Raw genomic sequence first — 12,500 nt, 5'->3', positions numbered from 1 at the left:
ATACACTATAACTTTATACACTATAACTTCATACACTATAACTTTATACACTATAACTTCATACACTTTATACACTATAACTTTATACACTAACTTCATACACTTTATACACTATAACTTCATACACTTTATACACTATAACTTTATACACTAACTTCATACACTTTATACACTATAACTTTATACACTTTATACACTATAACTTTATACACTATAACATTATACACTATAACTTTATACACTAACTTCATACACTTTATACACTATAACTTTATACACTTTATACACTATAACTTTATACACTATAACATTATACACTATAACTTTATACACTTTATACACTATAACTTTATACACTTTATACACTATAACTTTATACACTATAACATTATACACTATAACTTCATACACTTTATACACTATAACTTCATACACTTTATACACTATAACTTTATACACTATAACATTATACACTATAACTTTATACACTATAACTTCATACACTTTATACACTATAACTTTATACACTATAACATTATACACTATAACTTTATACACTATAACTTCATACACTTTATACACTATAACTTCATACACTTTATACACTATAACTTTATACACTATAACTTTATACATTTTATACACTATAACTTTATACACTATAACTTTATACACTTTATACACTATAACTTTATACACTATAACTTTATACACTATAACTTCATACACTTTAACACTATAACTTTATACACTATAACTTTATACACTTTATACACTATAACTTTATACACTATAACTTCATACACTTTATACACTATAACTTTATACACTATAACTTTATACACTAACTTTATACACTATAACTTTATACACTTTAACTTTATAGACTATAACTTTATAACTTTATACACTATATCTTCATACACTTTATACACTATAACTTTATACACTATAACTTTATACACTTTATACACTATAACTTCATACACTTTATACACTATAACTTTATATACTTTATACACTATAACTTCATACACTTTATACACTATAACTTCATACACTTTATACACTATAACTTTATACACTATAACTTCATACACTTTATACACTATAACTTCATACACTATAACTTTATACACTTTATACACTATAACTTTATACACTATAACTTTATACACTATAACTTCATACACTATAACTTCATACACTATAACTTCATACACTTTATACACTATAACTTTATACACTATAACTTTATACACTAACTTCATACACTTTATACACTATAACTTTATACACTTTATACACTATAACTTTATACACTATAACATTATACACTATAACTTTATACACTATAACTTCATACACTTTATACACTATAACTTTATATACTTTATACACTATAACTTCATACACTTTATACACTATAACTTTATACACTTTATACACTATAACTTTATACACTATAACATTATACACTATAACTTTATACACTATAACTTCATACACTTTATACACTATAACTTTATACACTATAACATTATACACTATAACTTTATACACTATAACTTCATACACTTTATACACTATAACTTTATAAACTATAACTTTATACATTTTATACACTATAACTTTATACACTATAACTTCATACACTTTAACACTATAACTTTATACACTATAACTTCATACACTTTATACACTATAACTTCATACACTTTATACACTATAACTTTATTCACTTTATACACTATAACTTTATACACTATAACTTTATACACTAACTTTATACACTATAACTTTATACACTTTAACTTTATAGACTATAACTTTATACACTATAACTTCATACACTTTATACACTATAACTTTATACACTATAACTTTATACACTTTATACACTATAACTTTATACACTTTATACAGTATAACTTTATACACTATAACTTTATACTCTATAACTTTATACACTATAACTTCATATACTTTATACACTATAACTTCATACACTATAACTTTATACACTTTATACACTATAACTTTATACACTTTATACACTATAACTTCATACACTATAACTTTATACACTTTATACACTATAACTTTATACACTTTATACACTATAACTTCATACACTATAACTTCATACACTTTATACACTATAACTTTATACACTAACTTTATACACTATAACTTTATACACTTTAACTTTATAGACTATAACTTTATACACTATAACTTTATACACTATAACTTCATACACTTTATACACTATAACTTTATACACTATAACTTTATACACTTTATACACTATAACTTCATACACTTTATACACTATAACTTTATACACTATAACTTCATACACTTTATACACTATAACTTTATACACTATAACTTTATACACTTTATACACTATAACTTTATACACTATGACTTTATACACTTTATACACTAACTTTATACACTATAACTTTATACACTATAACTTCATACACTTTATACACTATGACTTTATACACTATAACTTTATACACTTTATACAGTATAACTTTATACACTATAACTTTATACACTATAACTTCATACACTATAATTTTATACACTTTATACACTAACTTTATACACTATAACTTTATACACTATAACTTCATACACTTTATACACTATGACTTTATACACTATAACTTTATACACTTTATACAGTATAACTTTATACACTATAACTTTGTACACTATAACTTCATACACTATAATTTTATACACTTTATACACTATAACTTTATACACTATAACTTTATACACTATAACTTCATACACTTTATACAGTATAACTTTATACACTATAACTTTGTACACTATAACTTCATACACTTTATACACTATAACTTTATACAATATAACTTTGTACACTATAACTTCATACACTATAACTTTATACACTATATCTTCATACACTTTATACACTATAACTTTATACATTTTATACACTATAACTTTATTAACTTCATACACTATAACTTCATACACTTTATACACTATAACTTTATACACTATAACTTCATACATTTTATACACTATAACTTTATATACTTTATACACTAGAACTTCATACACTTTATACACTATAACTTTATACAATATAACTTTATACACTTACACTTTATACACTTTATACACTATAACTTCATACATTTTATACACTATAACTTTATATACTTTATACACTAGAACTTCATACACTTTATACACTATAACTTCATACATTTTATACAATATAACTTTATATACTTTATACACTATAATTTCATACACTTTATACACTATAACTTCATACATTTTATACACTATAACTTTATATACTTTATACACTAGAACTTCATACACTTTATACACTATAACTTTATATACTTTATACACTAGAACTTCATACACTTTATACACTTTATACACTATAACTTTATACAATATAACTTTATACACTTTATACACTATAACTTTATACACTATAACTTTATACAATATAACTTTATACACTTACACTTTATACACTATAACTTTATACAATATAACTTTATACACTTACACTTTATACACTTTATACACTATAACTTCATACATTTTATACACTATAACTTTATATACTTTATACACTAGAACTTACTACACTTTATACACTATAACTTCATACATTTTATACACTATAACTTTATATACTTTATACACTAGAACTTCATACACTTTATACACTATAACTTCATACATTTTATACACTATAACTTTATATACTTTATACACTAGAACTTCATACACTTTATACACTATAACTTCATACATTTTATACACTATAACTTTATATACTTTATACACTAGAACTTCATACACTTTATACACTATAACTTCATACATTTTATACACTATAACTTTATATACTTTATACACTATAATTTCATACACTTTATACACTAGAACTTCATACATTTTATACACTATAACTTTATATACTTTATACACTAGAACTTCATACACTTTATACACTAGAACTTTATATACTTTATACACTAGAACTTCATACACTTTATACACTTTATACACTATAACTTTATACAATATAACTTTATACACTTTATACACTATAACTTTATACACTATAACTTTATACAATATAACTTTATACACTTACACTTTATACACTATAACTTTATACAATATAACTTTATACACTTACACTTTATACACTTTATACACTATAACTTCATACATTTTATACACTATAACTTTATATACTTTATACACTATAACTTCATACACTTTATACACTATAACTTCATACATTTTATACACTATAACTTTATATACTTTATACACTAGAACTTCATACACTTTATACACTATAACTTCATACATTTTATACACTATAACTTTATATACTTTATACACTAGAACTTCATACACTTTATACACTTTATACACTATAACTTTATACAATATAACTTTATACACTTACACTTTATACACTTTATACACTATAACTTTATACACTTCATACACTTTAACTTCATACACTATAACGTTATACACTTTATACACTATAACTTTATATACTTTATACACTAGAACTTTATATACTTTATACACTATAACTTTATATACTTTATACACTAGAACTTCATACACTTTATACACTATAACTTTATACACTTTATACACTATAACTTTATACAATATAACTTTATACACTTACACTTTATACACTTTATACACTAACTTTATACACTTCATACACTTTAACTTCATACACTATAACTATACACTTTATACACTATAACTTTATACACTATAACTTCATACACTTTATACAATATAACTTTATACACTTTATACACTGTAACTTTATACACTATAACTTCATACACTTTATACACTATAATTATATACACTTTACACACTTTAAATTTATACACTAACTTTATACCCTTTATACACTATAACTTTATACCCTATGACTTTATACACTATAATTATATACACTTTAACTTTAACTAACTGTTAGAGAATCAATAACGCAATTATTTGATTTGTTCGTCCAGCGAACAGACAGTATAATTATGTATTAATTCCAGGGAAAGTTATCTTCCTGGCCAAGAAAGAATAACTACTTTATAAAGTACTAGCTGTAATTTAGCATGTAGCAAGAGCAATGTTCAGGGACCCCGAAATTGTGAGCAAAGCACAGAGACAATCACTCGTGAATAAAATGCATTTAATAAAACAGAAACACACAACACATACTAACTACGACACACATAACATAAAGGACAGGATAAGGATTATAGAGAGGGGATAAGTAGGCAAAGAGAGATTGAAATTAAGGAAGGGAATACGGAGGAAATAAGAATGAGAGAGAGAGAGTGAGAGAGAGAAAGAGATAAGGAACTAGAGAAGAGATCAAATATGGCAAGTTTCAGATCGAGTTTTGATTACCACGTGTGAGAATCGTCAAGGTAATTTCGCCTTAATAAAGGGGCTTCAGCTTAAAATTGCGGATCTAAAATAATTAGTAGCTTTTACTTGCATTGGTTCGTTGATAAGAGTCTTGATGTAGTGAATCAAGGAGGTTCGGAGATTCGAAGTCCTCGGAGTAAGCGAGAGACTCTGCTGGAACGAAAAAGGTTTCGGTGGTGCAAAGTTCTTCAATTGAAGCTGCTGGCAAAGTCTCAAGAGAAAGTGAAAGTCTTGTCCCGAAGAAAGATCAGAGTCGAGTTGGGCGACGATAGAAGAGGTCGTGCCGGGAAGAAAAGGCGCACGGGGGCCCCCTGACCACAGAGCGGAGAGGGGGTGGGGCCAATCCGAGCTGAGCAGAGCAAAAAGCTGAGCAACAAAAGCCAAAGCTGAGCAAAAAGCCTCGATAGATGGGTGCTTAGGGTTTTTATTGATTGGAGGGAAAAGTTTTCTTTGTCTCCGCTCGGTCACTCATTTGCATACTTTATGGTGAAGTCAGGAATGGATAAAGTTTCAATTAAAGTATCGTAGGCTCATATTATGTACTTGGATGACCACATGGCATACACTATTGCTTCTAAAAGTAAAAGCAAATCATTTTGATAGTAGACACGAAAGAGACAGTATGAGAGGAGAGGAAACTGGGTATAGGCAATTAAAACATACATTCTTATCTTATAAAACATGTTCTATTTCATGAAAACACAGAACAACAGGTCATGAGTGGTAACACAACCATAAAAATATAAAGGCAAAAGGGGAATACATATACAGATGTGTTAGGCTTGGGTCAGGTAGGGTTTTACTATTGTTTTATTGAAACTTGATTCAAGGAACTCTCCTTATGTGTGTACGTGTGGGGGTCAGGGTGAGTGTTTCCAGATGCTTTGGGTGTGTATGTGTGTGTGTGTGTGTGTGTGTGTGTGTCTTCAGTCAGAACTTTGGTCATCCCTCAGTCAAGGCATTGATTCCGTTTAGATTAGGGAATTCTAGGCGCAAGGTGAGTTGCATGTTAAGATCACAAATTGATGGGAAGTTCCAGGGGTGTGAGGCTGGGCTATCAGTACTGATGGTCTGCAGAACTCCAACATTCATGGAGGCAGGATTCCTCCTTTGTCTCCAGTCTCGTTGGGGGGGTCATTGGTTATACAGAGCCATCAGACATCCCGGAGCCTGGCTCCCATGAGTTACAGCATGTCGGCTGAGGTATAATGAAATGACTATAAGTAGTGATAGCTCAGTTGTGAGCTGTGTAATAGTTAATTGAGTTTTTGAGAAGGATGCAACAGACCCCATGAGCAAGTGAGTCGACCTGGAGACGCTACACCTTTATACACTTTATACACTATAACTTTATACACTTTAACTTTATACACTATAACTTTATACACTTTATACACTATAACTTTATACACTATAACTTTATACACTATAATGTTATACAATATAACTTTATACACTATAACTTTATACAATATAACTTTATACACTATACCTTTATACACTTTATACACTATACCTTTATACACTTTATACACTATAACTTTATACAATATAACTTTATACACTATAACTTTATACACTATAACTTCATACACTTTATACACTATACCTTTATACACTTTATACACTATAACTTTATACAATATAACTTTATACACTATAACTTCATACACTTTATACACTATACCTTTATACACTTTATACACTATAACTTTATACACTTTATACACTATAACTTTATACACTATAACTTTATACACTTTATACACTATAACTTTATACACTATAACTTTATACACTATAATGTTATACAATATAACTTTATACACTATAACTTTATACAATATAACTTTATACACTATACCTTTATACACTTTATACACTATACCTTTATACACTTTATACACTATAACTTTATACAATATAACTTTATACACTATAACTTTATACACTATAACTTCATACACTTTATACACTATACCTTTATACACTTTATACACTATAACTTTATACAATATAACTTTATACACTATAACTTCATACACTTTATACACTATACCTTTATACACTTTATACACTATAACTTTATACAATATAACTTTATACACTATAACTTTATACAATATAACTTTATACACTATAACTTTATACAATATAACTTTATACACTATAACTTTATACACTATAACTTTATACACTATAACTTTATACACTATAACTTTATACACTATAACTTCATACACTTTATACACTATAACTTTATACACTATAACTTTATACACTATAACTTTATACAATATAACTTCATACACTATAACTTCATACACTTTATACACTATAACTTTATACACTATAACTTTATACACTATAACTTCATACACTTTATACACTATAACTTTATACACTATAACTTCATACACTTTATACAATATAACTTTATACACTATAACTTTATACACTTTATACACTATAACTTTATACACTATAACTTTATACACTATAACTTCATACACTTTATACACTATAACTTCATACACTTTATACACTAACTTTATACACTATAACTTTATACACTATAACTTCATACACTTTATACACTATAACTTTATACACTATAACTTTATACACTTTATACACTATAACTTTATACACTTTATACACTATAACTTTATACACTATAACTTTATACACTATAACTTCATACACTTTATACACTAACTTTATACACTATAACTTTATACACTTTATACACTATAACTTTATACACTATAACTTCATACACTTTATACACTATAACTTTATACACTTTATACACTATAACTTTATACACTATAACTTCATACACTTTATACACTATAACTTTATACACTATAACTTCATACACTTTATACACTATAACTTTATACACTACAACTTTATACACTATAACTTTATACACTATAACTTCATACACTTTATACACTATAACTTTATACACTATAACTTTATACACTTTATACACTATAACTTTATACACTTTATACACTATAACTTTATACACTTTATACACTATAACTTTATACACTATAACTTCATACACTTTATACACTATAACTTCATACACTTTATACACTAACTTTATACACTATAACTTTATACACTATAACTTTATACACTATAACTTCATACACTTTATACACTATAACTTCATACACTTTATACACTATAACTTTATACACTATAACTTTATACACTTTATACACTATAACTTTATACACTTTATACACTATAACTTTATACACTATAACTTTATACACTATAACTTCATACACTTTATACACTATAACTTCATACACTTTATACACTAACTTTATACACTATAACTTTATACACTTTATACACTATAACTTCATACACTTTATACACTATAACTTTATACACTATAACTTCATACACTTTATACACTATAACTTTATACACTATAACTTCATACACTATAACTTTATACACTTTATACACTATAACTTTATACACTATAACTTTATACACTTCATACACTTTAACTTTATACACTTTATACACTTTAACTTTATACACTATAACTATATACACTTTAACTTTATACACTAACTTTATACACTATAACTTTATACACTTCATACACTATAACTTTATACAATATAACTTCATACACTTTATACACTTTAACTTTATACACAATAACTTTATACACTATAACTTTATACACTTCATACACTTTAACTTTATACACTTTATACACTAACTTTATACACTATAACTTTATACACTAACTTCATGCACTTTATACAATATAACTTTATACACTATAACTTTATACACTTTAACTTTATACACTTTATACACTATAACTTTATACACTTTAACTTTATACACTATAACTATATACACTAACTTTATACACTAACTTTATACACTATAACTTTATATACTTCATACACTATAACTTTATACAATATAACTTCATACACTTTATACACTAACTTTATACACAATAACTTTATACACTATAATTATATACACTTTAACTTTATACACTTTAACTTTATACACTAACTGTATACACTTTATACACTATAACTTTATACACTATCTTTATACACTATAACTTTATACACTTCATACACTATAACTTTATACACTAACTTCATGCACTTTATACAATATAACTTTATACACTTTATACACTATAATTATATACACTTTAACTTTATACACTAACTGTATACACTTTATACACTATAACTTTATACACTTCATACACTATAACTTTATACACTAACTTCATACACTTTATACACTATAACTTTATACAATATAACTTTATACACTTTATACACTATAACTTTATACAATATAACTTTATAGACCATGAGTTAAATTATATTGCATTACTGTCTTTTCAATCATTTTATATGTTAAAATGTCTAACAGTTAATTGTGTGAATGTCAAAAGGATAAAAATTTATAATGTGTAAAGATTTAAATGTTAAAAAAGCGTTTGCTGTGTTAATGAAGTTGGTTGCTAAGGTTTTTCATGTGGTTACTGGGGTGTTGCTAGATGGCTCTTATCTATGGTCAGTTGCCAAGGAAACTCAGCTGGTTGCTCTTATTATTATTATTATTATTATTATTATTATATTTGATATGTCTAACAGTGTTTTAGAGTGGATGTTCGTCTCTTCTAAACACTAGTAAAATCTCCATTGTGGATTGTTGAGTACCCATAATTCCCTGCAGCCACATCAGTATTTACTGTATAATTGAACCTTTAACTCTTTATTCCTGTTTTCTTTTTCATTCCTGTCTCTGGGTCAGGTTTCACTCTGTTGACCAGCGATAAGGATAAATGATGGCTTTCAGGAGGTGATGTGAAGAAAATCATAGTGTTTCACCTCAGTGCCTTATTTTCATCATCCTCATCCTCATCCTCATCATCATCATCATCCCCGTCATTGACGGAGCTCCAGCTGTTCATATCTCATTAATATCATCCTTATAAATGTGAATTCATGTGACTTCACTCTATAACCATGACCTGTTCATCAGGAACAACGTGTTTGTGTTTCCACATCAGATTTAATACATAATAAATATTAATAAACTTTAACTACTTCATACACCTTTGACATCTTGAGATTACTTTCTGGAGTAAACACTGACATAAACAGGCGAAATATCTACACACTGATACTAATAACAGCATGTATGTACGGTATACTGCGCTAGATGTTGAGTCAAAAATATGAAAGTGCTTTAAATAAAAAAAAACAAGATTCACAATTATAAACAATACAAATAAGGCTTTTAAAAAAACTTTATTTAAAAAGTGTACTTCATGTATGGCTGTGTTCCAATCCTGTGTGAGGTAGCACATCTAAGTAGTGCACTAGCTCCAGGACAACAGGAGATGTTCTGTAGCTGAATATATCATCTGTTCTGTCACAGTTAGCTGTGATATCGTGGCAAAACATTATGTGTATTTTAAATAAATTTATAAAAATTAAAGAATTTGATATGCTTTAAAATGAGTTTAAAAAAAAAGAATTGTAATTTTTTTAACTTAAATGATCTAAGAATTCAATTTATTTATGGATTTTTATTACTTATGGATGTTTAGAATAGTGCAATAGTTTATTCCTTAAAATAATTGGTGTTAATTGACGCCTGAGCCGTACTGCGCATGCTTAGACCATTCCTGACACTGCGCGTGCACGAGCGTGCTGCGCATGCGCGCTGTGAATCAGGGGGTGGGGCGACAGATCGGGGAGTGACAGACAGAAGGGGGGATTCGGGTGGACACACAGCGGCTAACGGCTAACGGAGTAAATTCAGCCCTTTAAATATTTCCTCACACACACCGGACACACAGGTGAGTGTTTATCATCGCGGTGTTGTTTATGTGAACGGTGTGTTCGTGTATTTTTAAGCGGCAGTGTGTCTCAGTCTGTCTGAGGAAATCGCTGCTAACGGTGTTTTTTTCCTCTCCTCCTCAGCGGTGTCACGAATCCCACAGCGGTGTCGTTCATCCGCTCACGTTTACTTAGAGATTTCTGTATTTATGTATGGAATCATTCTGCCGTGATAACGGAGCTGAGGCGGCGGGTGAGAGACACGGGGTGTGTGAATAAACCGGAGCTGTGTGTAGATATTTCCGTTAGCGGTGGCGTTAACGGGCTGCACGCGCCTCCTGTCACCGTGTTGATCCCGCAGCTGTGAGGAGAGAAAAAAACCCCAATGTGTTTATTCTTTATTGTTATTAACACACATTAGTGTTTACAGGGTTACACACACACACACATACACGAGCGCGCGCACACACTCACACACACACTGCAGGATCATGTCCGACATTTTGTCCTAAACATCCACAGTGTCTCCATCAGTGTAAAGAGAAAAAAACAGGCCTTTAACATCTCGGAGCACGAGCGCCCGCGCGCACACACACACACACACACACACACACACACACACACACACACACACACACTGTAATCACGGGTCACGGTATAATCAGTATGTGTAATGTATATAAAATAAATAAATAAAATCAGTATTGTATTTCACTGAAATAAAATAAAGTTATTTCATAAAAAAATAATATATAAATATGATATAATAATATTAACAGACTTAATTACAAAATTATATAGATAGATAGATAGGTAGGTAGGTAGATAGATATATATATATATATATATATATATATATATATATATATATATATATATATATATATATATCTATTATACAATTTTATAAATTATTAAAATGAAAGTGTGAAAGAAAAACAACCACTGATAAGCCTGAAATAAATAAAATAAAATGATAATTAAAACACTGGAAATGAAAGTGAATGCATTTATAAGCAAAATATCCCTGAATAAAAACAATAAAAATTGTAATTAATTTTTTTTAAATGTAAATAAAACCATAAAGCTGCAAAGATAATTAAACCTTAATTTTTTTTTAAAATAAAA

The 12,500-nt window shown here is 27.4% G+C and overlaps 2 protein-coding genes across 2 annotated transcripts in view; both read left to right on the top strand.

Moving 5' to 3' along the window:
• Nucleotides 1-10,630, top strand: part of zgc:101744 (Receptor expression-enhancing protein 6-like) — an 18,884-nt gene extending 8,254 nt beyond the window's left edge. The window contains exon 5 of the mRNA XM_058394543.1: nucleotides 10,339-10,630. Within this exon, the coding sequence (XP_058250526.1) occupies nucleotides 10,339-10,373 (35 nt within the window). The 3' untranslated portion in view covers nucleotides 10,374-10,630. The remainder of the gene's footprint in view (nucleotides 1-10,338) is intronic.
• Nucleotides 10,631-11,262: 632 nt separating this feature from the next.
• gng7 (guanine nucleotide binding protein (G protein), gamma 7) overlaps nucleotides 11,263-12,500 on the top strand; it is a 12,151-nt gene continuing 10,913 nt past the window's right edge. Inside the window, exon 1 of the mRNA XM_058394544.1 lies at nucleotides 11,263-11,392. The gene's annotated coding sequence lies outside the window, so the exon portion shown is untranslated. The remainder of the gene's footprint in view (nucleotides 11,393-12,500) is intronic.

The sequence above is a fragment of the Hemibagrus wyckioides genome, linkage group LG07, assembly GCF_019097595.1.
Source record: "Hemibagrus wyckioides isolate EC202008001 linkage group LG07, SWU_Hwy_1.0, whole genome shotgun sequence".
NCBI lineage: Eukaryota > Metazoa > Chordata > Actinopteri > Siluriformes > Bagridae > Hemibagrus > Hemibagrus wyckioides.
Note: the sequence above shows the minus strand (reverse complement) of the source record. Positions and strands in the feature narration are given on the sequence as shown.